The sequence below is a fragment of the Amblyraja radiata genome, chromosome 26 (assembly GCF_010909765.2).
Source record: "Amblyraja radiata isolate CabotCenter1 chromosome 26, sAmbRad1.1.pri, whole genome shotgun sequence".
In the NCBI taxonomy this organism is placed as follows: Eukaryota; Metazoa; Chordata; class Chondrichthyes; order Rajiformes; family Rajidae; genus Amblyraja; species Amblyraja radiata.
Window position 1 is genome coordinate 7,887,638 of NC_045981.1, and position 25,608 is coordinate 7,913,245.

Below are 25,608 nucleotides of genomic sequence, written 5' to 3' on the forward strand. Positions count from 1 at the left end.
CTAAAATCTAAACCTCTTGAAGTAAATATGTCATTTGTCTTCATAACTATGTGCTATGTCCTGCCTGCTAACTCTTTGTCATCCTCACACAATTACTCCTAAATCACTCAGTATTTCACAATTTGCAATTTTTTTCCATTAAGATAATAATCTGCCTTTTGATCCTTCTTAGTGAAGTACATTACTTCACACTTGCTCTCATTGAACTCTATCTGCCAAGTTTCTGTCCAGGCAATCAAGCGATCTGCATTCTGTTGCAATAATCCTCATCTCAAAATGCCCTCCCATCTATCCCAATCCTTGGGAATAGAACAATCCCAGTGTAATGGAATATCAATCTTGCTACACGGTGCACATCAAACACAGGCACTCAAGGCAGACCAGACCGTGGGCAGATCAACTTCAGAAAATGGGTAGACCTCACATAATAGAAAACTAATGTGAACAGGTAATCGATGATCAGTGTGGACTCAGTGAGCCAAGGGGTGTAAAAGACGAGGCAGAGGTCCAGGTGAACTGCTGATGAAGCAGGGCTGATCAGACTATGTTGTATCTTCCTGGGAAAATGGGCTCTGGACATTTCTGCTCATAATTGTTCCTCTAAGATCAACAATTTATGTAGATGTTTTGGATGCCGGTCATGAAAGATCCAGAATATTGGACTGTTGTAGTACTGTGCCATGATGTATATTAGTTACTAAATAAAGTGTGAATTAGTGTTTGAAAAGAAAAGTACACAAACAACAGAGTATTTCTAATAAACTGATAGAAATAACCCAGTAAAGAAATTATTCAATGTACACAGACAAATCAATCTCAATACACACACACACAGCAAACACAGTAAACCCCCACCTGAACAATCCCAGTACAGGCAAATAAACAATCCCAAGAGGACATGCTGATCAATGCAAATACATGAACGTATCAAGCAAAGATCCTATAGCGAGCAAGATAGATCATTCGACGAAAAAGACGTAGTACGGTCATGGGCAGATTCATGGGTAATTTTCAGCCCCATTTCCGTAACCGGCTTCCGTCTCCGCACCAAAGATCCCATAGCGGAGCAAAGAAAACTAGTGCGGAGACGGAAGCCGGTTATGGAAACATCCTCGTAAAAATAAAAGTTCTTTGGTAAAAATCTTCTCCTCATTTTCAGAATTATAATTTATTAACACAAACTGTTTCCCCGCAATGTTGATTACACTGCGAGTCGGGTCGGGTTACTGAAATGGATGAAAAAAAGACTCACGTTCCACTCCGTTGCGTACTACACGTCAGCCCATTGCATTTAGAAGGAGTGGGCTATCTTGCTCCGCTATAGGATCTTTGGTATCAAGCTTGATAAGCAGCCAAATCAATCAACCTCTTAAACACCACAATCACATCTGCATTCACCACCACCACCCCCCGCAGCACGTTCCAGGCACCTGCCACTCTCTCTGTGAACAAACTTGTCCTGCATATCTCCTTTAAACTTTCCTCCCCTCATCTTAAAACCAAGCCCTCTAGTCTGTGACATTTCCATCCTGGAAAAAAGTTCTGACTGTCGACCCTATCTCTATGCCTCTTATAATTCGATGTACTTCTATCAGGCCTCCCTTGAAACTCTTAGGTTCCCGAGAAAACAATCCACATTTATCCAACCTTACCTTACAGCTAATGCACTATAATCCAGACAGCATTCTGGTGAACCTCTTCTGAAAATATCTCCAAAGCCTCCACATCCTTCCCGTCATGGGTCGACCTGAACTGCACGCAATACTCCAAATGCGGCCTAACTGAGTCCTATCAAGATGCAACTTGACTTTCTGACTCTTATACAATGCCCTGTCTGATGAAACATATATATTTATCACTCGACCTACCCATGTTGCCACTTTCAGGAAGCAATGGACTTGGACTCTGTAAATCAATGCTTTTAAGGGTCTTGCCATTAACTGTATAGTTTCCCTTTCCATTTAACCCTGTTATGGGCCTGTCCCACTTAGGCGATTTTAGGCGAAAAACTGACAACTGGAACGGCAACTGTAAGAGTGGAACACACAAACACATCACTTCCCTCACCAGCCCGTTATGCAGGCGGGGAACAGGGCAAGCGGGGGGAGCGCTGTTTGAGTGAAATTCACACGGTGCAAAGCCAAGGTGAAACAGACACACACCGCGATGAACAGGAAGGTTGGCGCTGTAATTAAGACGCCTTTAAAGCACAGTGTACGGTAAGTCCTTTAAAAGAGAGGGGGGGAGGGAGAGGGGGGAAAAAGGGGGGAGAAGGAGTGGAGATAACCTTTAAGAAGCCAGAGATACACGATTGTGAAGCTCGGCAAACATTTAACATTACCGGTCGGTTGTCCTTGGTTCTGAAAACTACTGCTTACGTTTTTTTTCCCCAATGAATCAATGAAATTCTCCGGTCAGCACCGGCTACAACCTACGAGAACCTCCGAGAACTTTTCAATCTCCTGGCAACCCACCAGGACCTCCTGGCAACCCACCTACGGCACGAGAATTCTCGCTACTCTCCATGGCGGCTTCATTCTAGTCTCTGCTAATTTTTGATCATGTTGAAAAATTCGCTGTGACCATAGTGCCGCGACTAGTTCCCAGAATGCGGGAATTTCTCACAACCATGAAGGCGACTCCCCGGCAACCACCCGCGAACATGTGCCGACTGCATAGTCTCCTGCAGTCGCCTAAGTGGGGCAGGCCCATAAAGTACAACACCTCACACTTGCTTGGATTAAACATGATCTGCCATTTCTCTGCCCATATCTGTAAATGATCCAAATCTTGCTGTCTCCTTTGACTGCCTTCCTCACGGTCCACAGTATCGTCTACAAACTTACTAACCAACCTATCTACATTTATACACAAGACAGACACAAACTGCCGGAGTTTGTGTCTGACCAGAAAGGTATTCCTTTTCTCCAGAGACGCTGCCTGACCCGCTGAGTTACTCAAGCAGTTTGTGTCTATCTTTGGTGTAAACCAGCATCTGCAGTTCCTTCCTGTACATTTATACCCAAGTGATTTATACATATCGCAAACAACAGAGGTCCCAGTGTAGAACCCTGCAGAATATCACTGGGTCACAGACCTTCAGCCAGAATAATACCTCCACTACTACCCTCTGTTCCATTGTGTAAGCCAGTTCTCAATTTAAGCAACAGGCCAATCTCAGGCCAGATGTAACAGCACGATCCCAGTGCACAGACATATCAATGTCCATCGCATCAGTAATATTTCCAGCAGATCAAACAGAGAGAGCTGATCAATCCCCATAAGCCGGCAGCCCATCAGCTCCAGATGAGGCAAATCAATCTCAGTGTACAGACAGCATACAGGCAACGCAACAATTCTAATATTTATGTGTATTGATCCCAAGAAGCCGATAGTGGATCGATCCCTGAACAGTGGATCCAGTACCCCGGCGCTAGGTTCTGTGCAGAGTCAATGGATGGAGTCCAGAGGGCAGAGAGTAGTACAGTTGCAGCTCACAGGTAACCGATCAATTCCACTTCACAGGCCGCAAAGAAATCTAACAGCACAGCGCAGCGAGCAATCAATCCTAGCAGGCAGCAGATACAATCCCAGTTCACAAGCTGTGGATCAGTTCCTGTTCTCCTGTAGATTAATCCCAATTCACCGGTAGTTTGCAGGCAGCACATCAAGCCTCTTGTACACAAGGTACATCAATCCCAGTTCACCTGCAGATCAATTCTAGTTCACAGGCAGCAAACCATCCTAGTTCATCTGTGCATCAATCCCAGTTCGCCGGCAGCAGGCCGAACCTAGTTGACACTAGGTAGCAATACCACTGTAGGCAAGACAACTCCAGGTCACGGTCAGCAGGTAGGCAGCAGAAGCATAGGTTTATCCACTTAGTGTCACACAACCTGTCAGTGTCAATCCTGATGTCTCCGGATCAAATGCCCTTTGGGTTCTCCAAACCCCGAAGCAGATTGGGTGTGGATAACACCTAGTATGTTATTCTTCGTGATGGTTTGCTCAGCAACGGCCCCAGATCCAGTTTGCAAGCTACTTCCTTCTAGACTCAGCCTTCAGTGAGACGATTGCTAGTGTGGGGTTTTGCAGGTGCTTTTATGTTCTTCTAATTCCCAGCAGTTTATCCTCCTGTTTGTTGTTCAACATGGCCACTAATCCATCATATTTGATGGTCATGAGGAACACTTGTCCTTGCTCACTTCTGACCTGCTGCCATGCGATTTCATGTGATTTGGAGTCAATGTTAAGGATCCCAAGGTACTTCCTCCTACTGTGTCTCTTGGCCAGGTTTGTCCAACTGGCAGGAAAGTGTGTTTTTTATGTTTTTTTAAATGTCTTTATGTGGGGAAGAGGGCACGGTAAGGGGGATACCGTCCTTCGGTCGCTTCCTGGAGAGGACGCGACTATTATTCGAGTCGCGTCCTCACCCCCCCAGCGGCCTACCTACTGGATTGGCGCGGCCTTTCCTGCCGGGATCGACCAGAGCTCCAGCAGCGGCGGGACAGCGCTGTAACATCGCGGGGCTGGCGATGCCTTACCGGGGATCGCCGTCTGGAGCCCGGAGTGCTGGGCCTGCGGCACCGACATCATGGAGCTGCGGTTTGCGGAGCTCCCAACGCGGGCGGCGCTGACAAACATTGTGGGGTCCTGCGACTCCGCCCGGCTCGGCCTGCGGACTCGGGAGCTGCGGACTCCGGCTGCGGGAGGCGGCTGATCAGGTCCGGGCCGCTGAGGAGGAGGATGTTCACCGTCGGGGATCGGCGTCGGCGTTCCACCAGCCCGGCGTGAGGGCCTGAACATCGGGCCGCCCGGTGCGGCGACTGCGGGTGCTCGGAAGGCCCAGACCACGGATGAACATCTGGGAAGATCGGAGGGGAGGCTGGCTGGACTATGGTGCCTTCCTCACCTTGGTGCCACTGTGTTATGTTGTGTCGTGGACTTTCTGTGTTTGTGCTTTTCTTTTTTTTAATTCAATTTTATTTTTAATATGTTTTATTATTTATTATTTATTTGTTTTTATGATACTGCCTGTAAGTAAAATTCATTTCGTTGTCTCTAATTGAGACAATGACAATAAATTTGAATACAATACAATACAAATTAGTTGTCTGGAGACGGCTATGGAGAAGCCTGGCAAGTTGGTCAAAATATTGTGTGAGTAAAACTACATCAGGATTTTGTTTATTTAGCGTATGAGACGACATTCTTAATTCAGATACATCGGCAGATATTTTGAGGTCCATTCAATAGACAATAGACAATAGGTGCAGGAGTAGGCCATTTGGTCCTTCGAGCCATTCAATGTGATCATGGCTGATCATCCACAATCAGTACCCTGTTCCTGCCTTCTCCCCATATCCCGACTCTGCTATATCCCCTATCTAGCTCTCTCTTGAAAGCATACAGAGAACCTGCCTCCACCGCCCTCTGAGGGAGAGAATTCCAGACTCACCACTGTCTGTGAGAAAAAGTGTTTCCTCGTCTCCGTTCTAAATGGCTTACTCCTTATTTTGAAATTCAGCAGGAAGAAACTTTGCCACGACCGAATTCATTGGCTGAGACGCATGCTGGGCGCTTCATCTCATTTCACTCCTGTTATGTGGCAAAGTAGCACTTTGTTTGGGACAACCAAATGACTTAGCAAAGACTCATCATAGGAGGTAACAACTGTACATAGGCTGCACTCTGACTCTGACTTACACCTGTGCAGATGCTGGTTCAAACCCCCCCTCCCCCCCCCACAAAATGCTAGAGTAACTCAACAGGTCAGGCTGCGTCTTTGGAGGACATGGATAGGCGACGTTTCAGGTTGGGATCCATCTTCGGACCCTTGAAATGTGCGGGCTGCAATGTGAAGTCTGGTTGAATATGCTCCGAGACATTGATTGATTGATTGGAATGCAGCATGGAAACAGACCCCTGGGTCCACCAGGATCAACGCTGACCATCCATCACCCGTTTACACTACTAGTTCAATGTTATCCCACATTCCCATCCGCTTCCTACACACCGGGGACAATTTATAGAGACTACAAAGTCGCAAGTCTTTGGGATACGGGAGGTAACAGGAGTATCCGGAGCACCCGGAGGTAATGCACGTGGTCACAGGGAGAACATGTAAACCCCACATATGTACAGCACCCGAGGTCAGGATCGAACCTGGGCTTCAGGCGCTGTGAGGCAGCAACTCTGCCAGCTCCTGCCGTACTGTAGCTGGTGGAGCCAATGATGGTCTCACCTGCTTTTTCTTTCCTCCTCCTGCCTCCCACCTATTACACGGCCCCTCTCCTGGGGGTCCACCAGATACGTCCCACAGTCTACTGCCTCGTCTCCCCGCGTTGAGTGAATTATCAATAGACTTTCACCTGACAAGATCATTCTTGATGGTCAATCAAATAGATCTTTTCTCTGCCTCTCCTATTTATATAGTTCTGATTTACAGTAAGCTGAAACATTTTTAATTTATGGTGATTTTGGAAATAGTGGGGAAATGTGACAGATCAAAATATTGCAGTAGCTCCCAAACTGATATATTATGCATCGACTTGACTATAAAGTCAATCATCTTGAAGCCTCAGCACAAAGCCCTGTTAACAATCTATATGCTTTGTTTCAGATGGTGTGATGGGTGCAAACAGGATGAATAGAAATGGCAGGAACAGATCTGCCGTATTGCTACAGACCACTCTGCAGTCTCTTGGAGAAAAATCACAGGCATTGAACATACTGTCAATCAAAAGGAGGAGGCTGCAATGTTCTTCACCGCAAAGGAACATTTTTTACTTGGAACAATAACATTCTCAAAGCATTATTTCTTCCGTAGGTGTTGGGAGGGAACAGTTAAGAAGGTGTGAAGCACTAAAATTGATTGAAATCTAATAACCCATGATTACTATTGCATCAATGTTCTTAGTCATAATTCTATCACAATTGTAGATGTGAAGCCCCGATGAGTAGGAGTAATGCATTTAAAAAAAATAGGCAATTCATCGTATTTCAATGCTTATTTATCGGCAGCCTAGACTTTCATTCTTTAACTCCAAGCACAGATCTTTGCCTCTCTTTGCAATTATTTCTTTTTATTCACTGTATTCCAATTTCTTTGCTTCTTTTTAGTATTGATTACCCTTTTATTTCAATCCATGACTAGTTACCCTGTATTATTCATTGGTATGTAGACAAAAAAGCTGGAGAAACTCAGCGGGTGAGGCAGCATCTATGGAGAGAAGGAATAGGTGACGTTTCGGGTCTCGAACCGAAAGGTCAACTTCATTCCATGATTCGCACCTATTCCTTCATTCCTGATGATTGCTATGAAGAAGCTGTTCTCAAACCTTGCAGAAGGTACAGGAGTTTTCACACATTCTTATCCACTCCCTACACATTGTGGACATTTTACAGAAGCCAATAAGCCTATAAACTCGCGAGTCTAATAACTCGCAACTCCCATACCTTCGTCCCGATGGCAGGAGTGAAATGAGAGCCTGGCCGGGGTGGTGTGGGTTTTTGATGATGCTGGCTGCCCTTTTAAAGGCAGTGTCTCCAATAGATCCCTTCGATGATGGGGAGGTCAGTACTGTGATGGACCTTCAATGGTGGGGAGGTCAGTACTGTGATGGACCTTCGATGGTGGGGAGGTCAGTACTGTGATGGACCTTCGATGGTGGGGAGGTCAGTACCTGTGATGGACCGGGCAGTGTCCACCACTTTTTTGTATTCTCTTTTATTCCTGAGTGTTTGAGTTGAGAGAAGAGAAACTAACACAGGAGAGGAATGGTGGGTATAAGTATTTGTATCTCCTTTCTAATATGCCCAGAAAAATGGAGATAACATTGTATCTTCCCTATGAAGTAGATCTAGTTAGAATTCTTTTTTATGAGAGGAATCTTATAAAAAACAGGATCAAACAAGATGACAATTTAAATCCATATTCTGTTTTGGAATGGAAAGGGTTAAAGCTGCTTAAGTGAGGGGAATGTTGCAATATGCTAATAATTTAATGAACAAAGCCCATACACCCACTTAATCTCATTAGGACACTGTTTTGCAATTATAGAAAATCCTCTCGGTATTCCCTCTTTTGTCAGACATTCTGGCCATTTAAAATACAGGATCCTTTATTCTTCAACTGAAACTGTCAGAAATCAGCTCTCACCAAATCTTATTAAGCCGCTGCTGAATTTTTTCCAGGGTGTTAGGGAAGTACCATTCAATTTCTTTAAATTTTGATTAAACCAGCTGCTTTTTGTTTTGAAGGTAGACTCATAAAGGCAGATAGCAGCTGGTTTATCCATTATTGTCATCTCCGCTGATTAGATCTACTGTACATCAACAATATAAACCGTCCTAACGAGAATGGTTTGTCAGCTCCAAGCATGACTTTCAAATTAGCTTTGTCTCACCCTCTAATAGATATAACTGTGTCTTCTAAGGTTTAAAACGCAAGAATTATAAATGCAAAAAAATAAACCCTAACTATTTATTGCAGTGGCACAAAAATGAAAGTTATAAAAGATTGATTTGAGTAGTACGGGCGACAACATGCAAACACTGTCTGCAGACACTTTGAAAATGAGAAAGTGGTTCGTAAGAAAAAATTATTTGGTAAAGGGGTTTACTAACACTTCACAAACTTGTCGTGTTTGCTGTGGTTTCTGAATTTCTGTGCTGTACCTGTGAAGATTTTGAAAGCCTCTGGCTGTATTCTTTCTCAATCTGCTTCAACCTGCTGCTGGCCTGTAAAAACAAAAGGAGAAATGTAACATGAGATAGGCAAAGAGGAAGAACGTGCACAGACACTCGCTGTTGACCTAGGTTGCTTGGCACCTAATCGGTATGCCTGTCACTTAGGATCTGGGCTCGATGCCAGTTCCAACGCCCCTTCATGGCAGCCAAAAGCACAGGGCCTCGCTTTGATCTCCAGCCAACTAGTCATCACTTGAAAGGATAAAATCTACCTCTGTTGCCAATTATTAGAAAACATAAAGGGCTTTCTGGATGAAAAATGACAGCATAAAGTTTATCAGAATGACTTCACCTTAATAAAAACAGAAACACATGCTCTGATGAAGACTGTGAAGGTACAATATGACACTGTGCTCAGAGTGCCAGATGATGTTTTAAGCAGCGTCTGGGAACAGTGAGAGGAGGGGAGGAGGAAGGAACTGAAAAAGAAAAATGTGAAAGAAGCTGCAAAAGCCAATTCCACCCTAGGGAAGAAGCAAGAACATTCTCTAACACACAGCAGAGATGTACTGTGCTCTTGGAACTTCAAAGGGCTTGTGCACTTATTGTAAATATGGCCATTAGCAAAACTGTACTCCACCTTTTTGCAGTAAGGCCATTAAATATAATTACTGCTAACATTTTTTTAGGATTTAAGCACCAAACTAATAATTCAATATATTTCGAAATGCTTATGCAAAATAAAGACTGTTTTATCATTATGTGATTCATTATCAAAACAAAAAAAAACAAATTTAAAAATATTCTTAAAAATTAAAAATACATATATTTTTCCCTTTCTCCTTGACCAGCACACACTACTCAACTAAGAGGGAGAGCTCTTAGGTTTCTGTATGGTTGCAGTGGCAGTATTGGCTGAGTGTCTGTCCCATCTTTATTCTGAGGAGGACCCCGTTTTGCAGAACTCACCTGCGCCACAGTGCAAGGTGGGAAACACAGTGTGTAGGGAAGGGAGACCATTGCACCCATTCTGTCAGTATCCACTCATTGGAAATAGTATCCAACTAATTCCATTTCTCTTACGTGCAAACTTTAACCAACTAAACTTCAAACTATGAACTGTCTTGGTTGCACTAGGGACTTTGGGCATTTATTTTGTGGTACACCCATTTTGTTTAATTTATTGATTTTTTGGGTTGTTTCATTATTATGTTACTTATCTACGAGTGCTGTGTTTACAGACCTATCATGCTGATGCAAGTAAGAATTTCATTCTTCTGTTTTCGTACATATGACAATTAAACTCTCTTGGTTCTGACTCGAAAATAACCTTTGAATTTAGTTCCAGCATCCTCTCAAGCATTGTATTCGGGAAATGTTAGAAATAGATCATCGTAATGCATAGAGTCTTGCACGGACACAGGATCTTCGGCCCAACACCCACGGCAACTAAATGCCCATTTATGATCGTCCCATTTAACCACTTTTGACCTATATTCTAAACCTTTCCTATCCATTGTCTGAGACAGGGAATAGAGTAATGGTGATTAAAAAGTGTGTTTGGCAGTATAAACTTTATGCGTTGCGTGAATATTTAAGATTGCAATCGATGCTCTAAGTAGATTCCCTCTGAGTGAAGCAAGTTAGTTTAAGAGAGATCCATGCCACATAGATGCAAATCAGCAACTGCTGTGAATTATATTAAAGGAATAGAAGGATTTCCTTTGGGAGACAATGAAAGATCGGTGAGAATGTATGCACAGATATTGCAAGAATGCAGTGCCTGTCATCAATGTCAAAACCACTCCATGAACTGCTGGTTGCAAAGACAACCAAGGCAAAAAAAATACACACAAGCAAAAGTTCTTTTCAAAAATTGAATACTGCACAGATGTCAGTATTTTGAAATAACAGGGGTTGAAAACTGAAGAAATGTGACAATGAAAACACAGTTTCAAAGGACTCTACCTGCATGGCATCACAATGCTGACACTAGTTTGAATCAAGGTGATGTACATTTCATGAGAGCCGTGAAACCAATGCCTTAAATTCAGCAACAATAATAATGCATTTGCCACAGTTTCTTTGCTATTGTTTGTGGAAGCACGTGGTTTTTGCGAGTGCTAACCAGATGATTGCGCAGGAATACAACTTGGAGAGACATCATATCAAGCTCTGCCGGAAGGATGTTGCTTTTTACTGGAAGTATGCTCCGGTTTTTGATATAGCATGCACACATTTTAAAAAACAAAGGAAAATCCATGTTTGCAAACGCCCCACCCCCATTGTGTTTACAGAAGGGTCTCGACCCTAAACCTCACTGAAGCATTTTCTCCAGAGAAGCTGCCTGACCTGCTGAGTTACTCTATTACTATGTGCCTTCCCGTTGTGACAAGTCCTCCATCTTACGACATGGGTATTTAATTAGATATGAGTAATAAGTAGCTTAGAAACTTGGTAAAGGGCCCCTTGAATATAGGCTTCACTTATTTTGGGAAGACGCAAATGCTGGAGTAACTCAGCGGGTCAGGCAGCATCCCTGGAGAACATGGATACATACATGACATTTCGGGTCGAGACCCTTCTTCAGACTGGTTATTTTGCACTTCTGACCATGTGTATCCAAATATACTTAGGCATTCAGTTCATTTGGAAAATTAGGTATTTTTAGGAACAGCAGTCGGGATTTATTTCATGGTATCAAGCTGTAAAATGTGTAGATGTTAGTAGAAATAGGTAGGATTTGTCAAGCAGTTTACAGAGCACATTGCTTTCTCTTCCCTCCATCCAGTTATAGAAACCATTAGCACTCCCTATTACATTGAACTATGAATACATTATTCTCCAGTACCTTGTTTTTCTGCTTATTGATTTCAGAAGAATGTGGAGAAATAAGAGGAAGTCATTTGGACAGGTACATAGTTAGGAAAGGTTGAGAGGGATATGGGCCAAACACAGACTGGTGGGATTAATGTAGATGGGCATTTTAATTGCCATGGACAAGGTGGGCCAAAGGGACTGTTTCTGTGCTGTATCACTTTAAGCCTGGCCAACTCTCGTAGACTGGATCTGGTGGTTACACTGGAGTGAAGTCTGAAGGGAAATGTGAACTGAAGGGCATAGACGGCATGAAACATTTCTCTTGTCAGGGCCACCTGTCACCTGTACAGGCCATGGGTTTAAGGGTTGGGAAATTAGATGCAACTTGAGGAATAATATTTTTTACGCAGAGGGTGGTTGGAATCTTAAATACACCTCATTAAAGGTACATAGTTAATGCAAATTTTCTCACAATATTTTAATATTAGTGAGATGAGCACTTGAAATGCCACCGTATAAGACTTCAGGTTGAGTACTGAAGTCATCGATGGCCAACATGGACACAATGGGCCGAAAGGCCTGCGTCAGAGCTGCATGACTCTGATTGCAAAAGCTGGCTGATTAAATATAATGGGGTAAGTGAATAATTAAGAAACATTGACATGTACTTTAACAATATTTTTGGTGGGAAGTAGGGATTAAGAAAAATAATTTATTTTTCCTTTTAATTCTGGTCTCTCTCACTATGTACCATTTGCCTTCAAAGGTAATAACAGGGAATCCGTTTCCAGGTTTCAGGTGGTGCAGGGAGAGAGCAGCTGATGGCAACTGTTGCTTGCTGTCTGTGGGAATCCCCTAACTTTCATTCAAAGCCATACTCCGCCACTGTACACTGCACTGTGCCTTAATCACTCCTTACATGAGACACAGCCAGCTGCTTTGCACAGTAATGACATACTTGGAGCCAAGGATTAGTATTTCAGTGCACTTTTTCTCTTCTCAGGTGCCAATGCAATTTGACAAGGTTTGATCAGGTGTAACTTGAATCTGGAGCAATCGTGCCAGATGCAGAGGAAAGTTGCTTGCCCAGAATTTAAATGGGATGGATTTCCATCACCCGCACCATTTGTTTGACAAGAGATCAAAGTCAGTCCTTGCCAATCTAGCTTTCTGAAAAATGTTCACATTTCACGGCAGAAGCTGGTATTCTTGGAAGCATGCACAGAAAGTGCAGAGATTTTATTTTTGTCATGGGCAGTAAGTTGGGAAGGAAGCGAAAAATAACTCCGAACATTTGGGACGGTCTGCATGGATCCGCAAACTCCTGTATTATCATATTGTCCATTCACCACTTGTTGACTCTCAGTCCTTACAATCTCTGGATATTGGACTGAATTAAATAACCTAAAAAACGGGTACGAAAACAAATGTCATTTTTGTTACATTCCTCATGGTCTCAGGACTTCACAAAAGTTTCCTGAAATGTTTCACAGTCAATAACGTGGAAATATTACAATCTTGAAATTGCTCGGGAAAAATCCCAAATAAATAAAGAGATATAGTGGTGATGAATAAATGAGTTAATAGTTTCCACAATACACTTTAAACACCTGGATTTTGCAGACAGCAGCGAGCTTGATAGACTCATCCCTGATCTCTGGAAGAAGCTGCCACTTAGCCTGTGCTACCACTTAAGTGAAGAGCGTGCACCTTGACTGAGCTTTCTTTGCACAAATCTTACCATGGTGAGCTGGGCAAAGGGTTCCAGAACTGTTTGACGTACCCTCTGGTTTAGCTGGTTGTTAGAGCTGTGAAAACCCCCAAGGCTTGCCTTTCAAAATTATTTAAAAAGAAAAAAATGATCCAATGATCATCTAACTGCATGAATAGTTTAATGCCTTGCAGCCCTTTTCAACACTGAGCTGGCAGTGTTACTTGATCAGATTCCTCAAAGTAAATGCTAGAGAATTGCTGCAATTGTCCCGTAAAATCTATCCCATTCTCTCAGGCCATGGAAGAAGCAGTGGTAGAGTAGTGTACCTCGCATGTAACCTGCTAGTTAATTAGGTAACGAGGAGGAATTGCTTCACCCAAGCCAGCTGGCTGTACTCGAGGGACCTGTGAATACTGGCCTGTGGGTTCTGCTAAGTACAGAACAATGCATTGTGGCATCTATGGAGAGTGGATTTTGGTGAGCAAGGAAGATAGCAAAGCTACATAGTGAAACAAATAAGGGCAGGTGATCAGTTGCAGGCATTGCTCATGAGAGCTGGTGAAGACCATGGTCATTCATGACAACCACAGCTACAGTAAGTGACTGCCACTCAGGAAACCTCTGCTCACAAGTGATGAGCTGAAGCCTGGACACTTGTTCAATAGTGGCCATCACGTCCATTCCACAACATACTGTAGAATCAGCCAGTTAAGAGAGAGACAAGGGAATATAACTATGAGTGAGACATGATCCAAAAGGTAGCTTTAGAGGATTCTTAAAGCCCTGTCCCACGGTACGAGTTCATTCCAAGAGCTCTCCCGAGTTGGCCCTGATTCGAACGTGGAGATTTATGGTAATGGCCACTCGTCGGTACTCGGGGCTGAAAAATCTGTACGAGTCTTCCCGTGCTTACCTGCCATTAGTGAGTCTTCCCGAGTACCTGCCGTTAGCGTTACGAGCCGCAAAGAGACGTCCCTGAGCTCCGACGTACCCGCTGCGTTCATTCTCCGTGCTTACCACGAATTTGATTTTTTTTTAAACTCAGAAGAGCTCTTGGAATGAACCCGTACTGTGGGACAAGGCTTTTATTTGTTACACTCGCTAACAGATATGATGAGGGTCTTGTGTACTGTGTGACAAGGGTGAAGATTGCAGGGTGGATGAGCAAGCTGATAATAGCACCGTGTACATACAGGCAACATGTTGAGGAACTGAAAAGCAATGTAGTGGTGAGAAGAAATATAGCAGTGGGCAAGTTGGGCCGAAAGGCCTGTTTCTACACTGTTTGACTATGATCAGGTACAATGTAGACACTGGGTGCAAGTCCAAGGCCTAAAGGAGATTTCTAAGAGGTAAAATAAACATCACCCATTCCATCTCTCCAGAGATGATGTCTCACCCGCTGAGTTACTCCAGCATTTTGTGTCTACCTACCAAGGCCTCATGCTGCCTACCATGTGGCTGGGGTTAAGGATATTCCATGGGGGACTGCAGAGGAACTTGGAATGGAAGAAGAAAGATCCAGTTGTTGTGGTATTCGTGGGTAGCCACAACATAGACTGAACCAAGGACCGAGGTTCAATTGAAGGAGTATGTGTAGATAAGCGCAAATTAAAATGCAGAACTACAAAGGTAATTATGGTTGGATTAGTACCTATGCCAGATTGCAAATTGGAATGCTCTCCTTAATCATGAAATTAGTGGTTGCAGTATGGGAAACAAATTTGAGTTTTATAGATCAGTGTCAAACATCAAAGTTCTGGAGGAACTCAGTGGGTCAGGCAGCATCTGTAGAGAGAATAAACAGGCAACATTTTGGGTCGGGACCCTTCTTCACACCTTTATGTTTAGGAAACAATGAGGCAATAAGCAATCTTATATCCAGCACTGTGCAATTTGCAAGGATTAATTACTAAAAAGTCAAGTCACTTTTATTTCTATAGCACATTTAAAAAACAACTCTCGTTGGCCAAAGTGGAGGTACTAACGTTATACAACATTGGTTCATAGATTAAGTACATACATAAATACATACATATAGCCCTCCCTCAGAGGACGTCAAGAAAGGCTTGAGAGTAAAGATGAGTTTTAAGTCTCGACTTAAAGGAGTCGATGGAGGGGGCAGTTCTTATGGGAAGAGGGATGCTGTTCCACAGTCTAGGAGCTGCAACCGCAAAGGCGCGGTCGCCCCTGAGGTTAAGCCTAGACCGCGGGATGGTCAGTAACCCCAAATCGGCCAATCTGAGTAACCTGGAGGTGGTGTGGTGGGTAAGCAGACTTTTGATGTAGGTGGGGGCAAGCCCGTTAAGGGCTTTGTAAACATAAAGAAGGATCTTGAAATTTATTCGGAACCGCACAGGGAGCCAGTGGAGAGAGGCCAGAATCGGGGCGATGTGGTCCCTTTTTCGGGTGCCCGTCAGGAGTCACGCTGCGGCGTTTTGGACCAGTTGCAGGCGGGACAGGGAAGATTGGCTGATGCCAGTGTAAAGGGAGTTGCAGTAATCGAAGTGGGAGGAGATAAATGTGTGGATAAAAAGTGGGATTTAGGGTGATAATATGATGGAGCTTTATATACATATTGTAAGTCAGAGACACATGGAGCTGTACAGCATTGAAACAGCCTTCGGCACAACTTGTCCACGCCAACCAGGGTGGCATTTTGGGCGAGTCCCTTTTGTCTGCATTTGGCCCATATCTCTCTGAATCCATAGTGATTTAATTAATGAGTTCACTTGAAACATGGGGTGTAAATCTGAACAAAGTCACGACCAAGTGTGAGTTGACTGCTGCAGATTCAGAAACTATGGACTGACGGTAACCGAGAATGGTTAACATTTAAAAAAATAATACACAGCTTAGAACATACAGGACACAAAAACTCAGCAGGGAAATTGTTCCAGCTGGTGAAAGATAGTTTAAGATCAAAAGGAAAGGCTTAAAAATGTTGCCATAAAGAGCAGCACATCAGAGGATTCAGGACATTTCAGATTTCAGCAGAAAGAGGAACTAAAACATTGATAAGGGAGAGGAAATAAAAATTCGAGAATGATCTCATGAAAAAAATAAACACACCAGCTATAAAGGCTTATATGCACATATGAAAAGGAAAGGATTAACTAAAGTTAATGTGTATTCTGAGGCAGGAGAAATTGTATTGGGGTGGGGGGGATATGGAAAAATTAAATATTTTGTCAGGCTTCATCAAAAGGTGACAGAAAGGGCGAACAGGTGTGGATTAAATGATGAAAAGAATTAGCATTAGTAAAAAATAGCATCAGAAATTAATGGGACTGAAAGCTGATAATTCCCTGTGGCAACTTCTCAGCATCCCAAGATTTTGAAAGTGTAGATGGTGGATGCACTGGTGGCTGTGGTGACTAAATTCTTTAGTCAGAGGGTGGTGAATCTGTGGAATTATTTGTCACAGGAGGCTGTGGAGGCCAAGTCAATGGATATTTTTAAGGAAGAGATAGATAGATTCTTGATTTGTACAGGTGTCCGAGGTTATGGGGAGAAGGCAGGAAAATGGGGTTAGGAGGGAGAGATAGATCAGCCATGATTGAATGGCGGAGTAGACTTGATGGGCTGAATGGCCTAATTCTACTCCTATTCCTTATGATAGTGGTCACACTAGTGGGTGTGGGGATGAATTAATGCATTGGTGGCTGTGGAGAAGATGAATGCGCTGGTGACTGTGGAGACAGACGGCACTGGTGGGTGTGGTGACTGTGTACGCATTGATGGCTGTGGAGATGGCAAATGCACTGATAGCTCTGGACAGTAGATGCACTGGTGGCTGTGGAGACAATGGATGCACTGGTGGATATGGTGACAGAATGCATTGGTAGAGGCAACAAATGCACTGGTGGCTGTGGAGAAGGTGAATGTACTGGTGGCTGCAGTGACAGTGAATGTACTGGTGGCTGCAGTGACAGTGAATGCACTGGTGGGTGCAGTGACAGTGAATGCACTGGTGGCTGCAGTGACAGTGAATGTACTGGTGGCTGCAGTGACAGTGAATGTACTGGTGGCTGCAGTGACAGTGAATGCACTGGTGGGTGCGGAGATGGTGAATGTACTGGTGGCTGCAGTGACAGTGAATGCACTGGTGGGTGCGGAGATGGTAAATCCACTGGTGAGGGCGAGGACAGTGGATGCACTGGTAGCCATCTCCCAGATAAAAAAGGTTTCAAAGCAGTTCCCATACATTAGAAGGATTGGATATTACTACTAACAGTATAGCCTGCTATTTAAGGGAGGGGGCAGATTAAAACAGGAATGGTAGATGGGTTAATCTGATATCTGTAGCAAGGAAGCTTGAGATGATACAAGTAGGGAAATGACGTCAAGCAAATGGGAAAATAATAATAAAACTGGGCACGATTTATGTGGATCAATAAAGAAAAATCTTGTTATATGTGATTGAATCAATCTGAGGAAGGGTAAACGTCACCTATCCATGTGCTCCAGAGATATTGCCTGACCCACTGAGTTGCGGCAGCAGATTTTGCCTTTTTTAGAAACCAGTATCTGCAGTTCCTTGTGTCTTCGGATACATTGTGGGGCTGGGGAGGGGAGGTGCAGGAATATTATTAATGTTTCTTCTCTAGAGGGGTCCTTAGGTCAAATTAAGTGATTGTACATTCAGGACTGGGAACAGAAGAGATTTCTTCACCTGACGTGGCGAATGTTTTGAATTTTCAACTGAAGAGAATTGAGGAGGTTCAAACTTTGCTCAGATTCAAGACAAAGAAAAATAGAGTTTTAGATATTTAAGGAAGAGCTGGGAAGTGGCTCTGAGGTAAGAGAGAGCAGTCGTGATCTAACTGAATGGCAGTGTAGTCACAAAATGGCTTACCGTGTTTGTTCCTAAAGATATATATACAGTATATTATCTTTGTGCAATCAATTGGTCCTGACTTTCTGGATAAAAACCTAAGATAATTCAGATTTGCCAACATTTATCCATTTAATATTAAAGGCAACTGGGTCAGGCAACAAATCTGGAGAAAATGGATAGGTGATGTTTTGGGTCGGGATCAAGTCAAGTCAAGTCAAGTCAAGTTTATTCGTCACATACACATACGAGATGTGCAGTGAAATTAAAAGTGGCAATGCTCGCGGACTTTGTGAAAAAAGACAAACAAACAAACAACCAAACAAACTATAAACACAATCACATATTCTTTTACATATTAAATATTGTGGGCGGAAGGAAACACGTTCAGTAAAGTTAGTCCCTGGTGAGATTGGAGTTTACAGTCCGAATGGTCTCTGGGAAGAAACTGGCCAGAGGCCATTCGGACTGTAAACGCCTATCTCACCAGGGACTAACTCTACTGAACGTTTTTCCTTCCATTATTTATTATGTAAAAGAATATGTGTGTTATGATTGTGTTTATAGTTTGTTTGGTTGTTTGGTTGTTTGTCTTTTGCACAAAAGTCCGCGAGCATTGCCACTTTCATTTCACTGCACATCTCGTATGTGTAATTGACAAATAAACTTGACTTGACTTCTCAACCTCTCCGTTCTCACAGCATGGCAACAGAGGCGTTTGCCTGACCGTAGCAGTTGGAACAGTCCGTTGCAGGGGTGGAAGGGGTCTCCCATGATTTTATTGGCTCCTTCTTAAGACTGATTAAATGTTTTAATAGTATTTTTATATTTGTCTGCCTGTGTGTTTGATGACTTTTAATTAACAGTAATCTTTGACAGTCAGTATCCCATGGTGGGACGACACTATCAGGAAGGCCATACTGGGAGTAACACCTGAACACGTGCTCAGAAGCCAATTCTGATCAATTGGAGCCTGCATGGGCTTTTCATTCAATATCAGGATGTTTGGTGGAGCTATTCCTGTCCAAAAGGCATTAGAGCAAAGAGAAATTGAGTTGATCTTTGATGTTGGACAGATGAAGGTTTTCTTTGGAATGACTACATTGGGCAACATTCTAACCTCAACAATGTGCACTCCAGACAGTATTGTGGCCGAGAGGAAGCAAACTCACAATACTGAATGGCAGGATAAGCAGAATGGGGTTAGAGTGAAGGCCAAGTTCAAGTTAAATGGCGACCAGCTGGAATACAATGTCAAACATTTATCAACCACACTCGTTAAATGCAGCTGGATGCTGTAGGGGGAGGAGTATATTCAAGTTTGTCTTGTATTGGTGGATAAGCAGGTCAAGCAACATCACTGGAGAAAAAGGATGGGGGCCGTTTCGGGTCGGGACCTTTCCTCAGACTGATAGGATAGAATCGATGTATGTGGAGGTGAGCTCAGTGGGGCATGAGCAGGCAGCAACATTGAATCTACCAGGGCAGTTCTGCTTTTAGATTTTTGGGATGAGGTAGAAGGCCCTGCAGGTTGGAGGCTGTGGAGGTCAGGTCACTAGGGGTGATGAAATCAGAGATAGTCCTGAAGATAATGGCATGGCACTCGACTGTGGGGTCACAGTGAAGGGGTAGGAAGAGGAGGTCATAAGGTCATAAGTGATAGGAGTAGAATTAGGCCATTTGGCCAATCAAGTCTACGCCATTCAATCATGTCTGATCTATCTCTCCCTCCTAAACCCATTCTCCTGCCTTCTCCCCATAACCTCTGACATCTGCACTAATCAAAAATCTATCTCTGCCTTCACAGGCCAGTCCTTTTTAACCAAGCTTTCTACACATCAGCAGCATCCTGCTCTAAGGTCATTCAACTTTTTAAAGTTTGCTAGTTTATTAAATACTCAACATGCTCAGATGATTCAGACCTCCAGCTAATTGACAGATACAGAGGACATCAAAAGGCAGAGTAAATGTTGTTTCTGAAGCACCCTTCACAAATCCAGTATGTCCCAGGGCATTTTGCGGGAAATAAAGTACCATCTCAGGAGGGGACTGGTTTCTGAGTATGATCAGCGAACACTAATTAGCCAGAACAAACATCAATTAAGAATATTTGATATTGTAGCCATTATCCCTTGATCTTTTACTGGAGTTGTCTAATGAATGGAGCTTTACGAACCCTTCTTATCTTTTTTAATGGTCTTAAGTTTTGTTCACATGGGCACTTAACTTTGTCATTCCTGAATTCTATTAACTTATTTTTGCGCATGAACTAACATACGGCACCAGAAAGGATGCCAATCCCCCCCCCCCCCCCACTTAGTAATAGATGATTAACGACAATCCAGACAGTTTGCCCCTTTAGCAGGCCCTTTCCACCAGAATCTTCCAGCTTTCACTCCCTCACCCGCTGCATTTTCTCAATTTAGCTGAAGATAATGTTCCAATAGAGTAGTCATAGAGTCATACAGCACTGATCCAGGCCCTTCGGCCCAACTAGTCCATGTCAACCAGGATGCCCCATCTAAGTTGGTCCCATTTGCCCGCATTTGGCATATATCCATCTAAACCTTTCCTATACATATAACTGTCCAGGTATTGTTTAAATAAGAGGAACAAAAGTGCAATGGAGGAGGAATGACAGGGAAAGGGTCAGAAAGAAATTGACACACAGAGGAGGAAGCAGAGTAAGGAAGAGGAATGTGTGAGCAGTGGAGGAAGGTGGTTGAAACACAGGGAGGGGAAGAGTTGTGTGGTGTGAAAGGAGGCAGCAGAAATTGCAAGTTCCCAATGAAGGCCAGATTTCAAGGGAGTCTTATAAAACTTTCCCACTTCAAATAACCAGGCAAGCTCCCAAGGACATTTTGTACTTCAAAGCTATGTTCTTGGTTTAAATTTGGGAGCCAATGTTTTAAACTAGAAATGTATGAAACAATGGGACTTCCCATGTGATGATCAGGAAGTAGCATATGAAGTACATGCTCAGGGAGAAGAGAGAAATTCAGAGAGGGAGTCTACAATATAGCAGAGACTGAGGGCTTCAAATACTGAAGACAGGGGGCTCAGCAGCACATTAGAGCATGCACGAGAAAACGCAGGCAGCAATGAAAGGCTGGATTAGGGTTTGTAGCTACAAAGTTTGTAGCTTTGTGGACAAGTGCCAATTTTCAGCAAAAAAAGCTAGAGGTGGTAGCAAGATGGTTAAAAAACAAATTCAATCAAAAGCAAATAGTTTGAATAAGTGTTTGAAGAAGAGTCTCAACCCGAAAGGTTAGAGATTCCTTTTCTCCAGAGATGCTGCCTGACTCGCTGAGTTACTCCAGCATTTTGTGTCTATCTTCGGTGTAAACCAGCACCTGCAGTTCCTTCCCACACAAATAGACTAAGATGGATCACATCCTTTGTATACACTCACACAGGTAGCATCAACTGCAAATATTGAAAGTAACCCATTTTCAAACATTGTTACCAGAAAGGTGGGCAGTCACGTTTATGCAAATGACTTATAAATACAGTGATGAATATGCATTCCAGTTTGCTAAACAATCAATCAACGGACAAAGCTTAAGAATAATTGGATTGAATTAAATACCGAGCAGAGAAAATATATTTGCAAGCACAGAATGAGAGAAGACTTAGTAACGATAATCTCCCGAGAAGGGTCTTTCTGTTGATTTAATGCATACTTCTGATCTTGATTTCCAACAGATTTCCAACCGTAGATTATTTTTGTTCTGATTATACTAACTTCCTGGTGTCATTTGGATGGAATGCTGCAGAGAATAATTTTGGGAGCGGCTCTGCCAGCTGTCTGTTTGCTCCCTTCTCTTGGGTCGTGTTGTGATGGCAGTATCACCGTGCATATTATCATCATCATCAGTGGTGGGAACATATCCTGCCATTCATCTTCCCTCACCGGAGCCTCAGCTACACTGGGTGCAAATGAACCCTGTTGCCACAGGTTACGGGCAGCAGGGGGGAGGGAGGAGGAGAGTGAGATGAATGACATATCAGGCAGACGATCGAGTCGCACTGGGATCCTAGGCTTAAAGATTTCCGGAGATTGTCTTTAGATCTAAGTAGGTCATTGAAGTGCAATTGAATACTGTGCAGAGGGAACTTGAAATAGTAGAGAGGTTTTCAAATCTGTAAACACAAACCAAAAGTTTACAGATATCGAGATAACTGATGCGGAATGACATTTGAATAGAATATCAAAGTTAACTTTGATTTAGCCAGCGATCCGCTGAGAGAGATCTGATTAAATGCTGGTGCGCTGGTGGCTATGAATCTCCATTTCCTTATCCCATACTATTAGAAGCAATCTTAGAAAGAAATGTTACTGGATTGAGAATTCATCTTCTAATAACAATGGAAAATATCTGAGCACTTATACACTTCCTTTGCTACTTTCTGAAGATCAATGCTACTTCCTCTGGGCTCATTTTAAATGTGAATTGACCTGAAATGGAAGGCTTTACATGATAGAGGGAGTGTAGCGAAGCTTCTTCGGATTGATTCCTCGATTGGTTAGCTTGTTGTATGAGGTGACGATACAGTGGGGCAGCATGGTGGTGCAGTGGTTGAGTTGCTGCCTTACAGCACCTGAGACCCGGGTTCAATCCTGACTACAGGTGCTGTCTGTACAGAGTTTGTACGTTCTTCCTGTGACTGTGGGTGTTCCAGTTTCCTCCCACATCCCAAAGATGTGAATGTTTGTAGGTTAAATGGCTTCCGTAAATTGTCCCTCGTGTGTATGATAGAAGTATTGTACAGGTAATCGTTGCCTGGCACGGACTCGGTGGGCCGAAGGGCCTTTTTCCACGTCTTTAAAATTATCTCTAAAACGAATACATAAATATCTGAAGAAGGGACCCAACCTGTAACATCATCTGTTCCTTTGCCTCCACAGATGCTGCCTGACCCACTGAGTTACTCTGGCACTTTGTGTTTTGCTCAAGATTCCAACATCTGCAGTCCTCAGTATCTATAATATATAACTGTTATTAGCTATCAAGGGCTGTGGGAAAATCATGAATAGGATAGATTGGGTAATCATTTTTCCAGGGGATGTTCCACATATGTTGCGCATATTGTATTAATTGGAGATCCACATGTGTTTTTAACATCAGGCCATTGAAATTCAGCAGTTTAACCAATACCTCCACAGACTTGGTGCAAACTGACCATTGGTATATTGGTTATAGAGTCACACAGTATGGAAACAGGCCATTCGGCCAACTCGTCCATGCCAACCAAGGTCCCATTTGCCTGTGTTTGGCCCACATCCCTCTAAATATTTCTTACTCATGTACCTGTCCAAAGGTTTTCTAAATGCTGTTCTGGTACCTGCTTCAACTACCTCCTCTGGCAGCTTGTTCCATATACCCACCATGCTCTGAGTGAAAAAGATCCCCCTCAGGTTCCTAATAAATCTTTTCCCTCACACCTTATCTTACCCCTCTCCTCTTTCAGACACAATTTGGGTACAAAGAGATTCCAAGACTCTCTTAGACCATCCCTGAAGATTCAACATTGACGCACGTACCACTCACGTCCGTCCAGGGACCCCAACAGTCCTTCCTGGTGCATCTCCTCTATCTCATCTATAGCAAGACCATTGGCAAGACCATGTGTAGACTCGGTCATCTCTTCTCCGAACACTTGTGCTCAGTCCCATGGTAAAGGTGTCAGAAACAAGGGGGAGGGGGTGGAGGGTTAGGTTTAAGGTGAGAGGAATAAGCTTTGAAGGGGACTTGGACAGACTAGGAATAGAATAGCCTGCATAGACACAGTTTTGATGCTGGATGACTCTATGATCAGGACTCTGATATTTACCACAAAGAGCTACACAAATTGCAATTTGTGGAAGACCCAAAATGCTTATAATATCCCAAGAAGGCTAATACTGTCAAATCTTTCTCGTTTACTGGGAGCTAGGATGAGATATATTAACTTGTGTGTTCCATTAAGTCAGAGAGAACAAGGGAGATCAGCTTTCATGATCAACTCTGCTAAATATAAAGAATATATAAACCAACAAATTAGAGTAATTAATCTAATTAACAATTACCTTAATCTTTCATTAAGATCATACCACTGCATAGCTGGTATTCTACTTTAAGACAAAAAAGAATCCATTTGCATAATGTTTTTACATCAGTGTCTGCTAAATATATTTAAATTGTATTAGTCTAGTATTGGTATTCTAAGCATCCAGTTGTTGCCATGGTGATGAAGGTATTGCGTATAACAAAAGCTGCTTTCAATCTTGTCTTTGATGCTGACACAGTATATTGTCTTATGGGCTGCTGTGAAATACCACGCTGAGCCAAGAGTGTAAAGAGGCGAACTCTGATCTTATCAAGACATCTCTTGCACATGTCTGCCCCCACGCCAGGTCGTGTTGGCAAATGGAGCCCTAGTCTTTGGGATTCCACGCCAGTGGGCCACATGAGTGGCAAGGGTGGGGGATCAATTTGTGAAATTTGAACAATGTATGTAGACCGTATCGAATAATTGGTATAGCCTCTGAAATGTTGGATGAATTTTTTTGCATGGTGCATGTATTGTATATATTTATTACCTGAATAAAGTCTATTTTGAAAAAAAACCAAAAAAGACTAGTCTTGGGAGTCACTGCATGTCTCTTGACTCTAAAGCCAGGGGGGCAAGGTTTTAAGATGGGGAATGGCCATTCAGCACTTAAACAAGGAGAAACACCACCAGTACCTCGACTACCTGAGGAGACTGAGGAAATTCAGCATGTCTTCAGTGACTCTTACACGCTGCACCCTGGTCATTCCTTCTTCTCCCTGCTCCCATCTGGCTGAAGGTACAGGAGCTTGGAAGTATGCCATCCCCATAATCAGAAACAGTCTTCCCCTGTTGGCAGTCTTCTGAACAGTCCTTCCATATGATAGGGCACTGTCCGATTCACCTCGAACCCATTGAGGACATTGGACTTTGTCTGTGGAACTGATGCGCTACAATGCTGAGAGCTATATTCTGCACTCTGTATCTTCCTCTTTGCTCTGCTTATTGTACTTAAGCTTGAACTGATCGTATCTACAGCATATATGGTATATCTGGTCTGTTTGGATAGAATGCCTAAATGTCTAAATGCTTTTACAACGTAACTATGATGTCTGTTTCCATGTCCACTGACAACGTTCCAGGCACCCACAAACTAGCCTTGCACATCCCTGGCATTCCCTCCTTAAGCCTCAGCCTTCTAATATTTGAACGTCCACCCTGGGAAAGGACCAACTATCCACATCTCCTAAACGGTTGTCATCACGGCAACGGTTCTGGGAAAGTTTGTGTTTATCACCTCACTCCATGATGGCTGAGCTAATAAAGGCACAGGCAAGCAGGGATAGGTCTTGAGCCAGAAGCTCCGACATTTCACGCTACCCTCAAACTGGCATTTCTTTCTTCAATGCTACTCTGCCACCCAGCTCTCAACGACGAAGGCAAGTTGGCAATGGTGTGTACAATTTTTGAAATGTTATCTCCCAGAAGTACACGTTCACTTCTTAAATGTATG

At 43.2% G+C, this 25,608-nt stretch overlaps 1 protein-coding gene across 6 annotated transcripts in view; it reads right to left on the reverse strand.

Annotated features, from left to right (window-relative positions):
- The window catches only part of cep112 (centrosomal protein 112), a 320,895-nt gene that overhangs the window by 72,152 nt on the left and 223,135 nt on the right, over positions 1 to 25,608 (reverse strand). For all 6 annotated transcript variants that reach the window (XM_033044129.1, XM_033044127.1, XM_033044128.1 and 3 more), the window contains one exon: positions 8,680 to 8,742. In XM_033044129.1, coding sequence (XP_032900020.1) covers positions 8,680 to 8,742 — 63 coding nt within the window. The remainder of the gene's footprint in view (positions 1 to 8,679; positions 8,743 to 25,608) is intronic.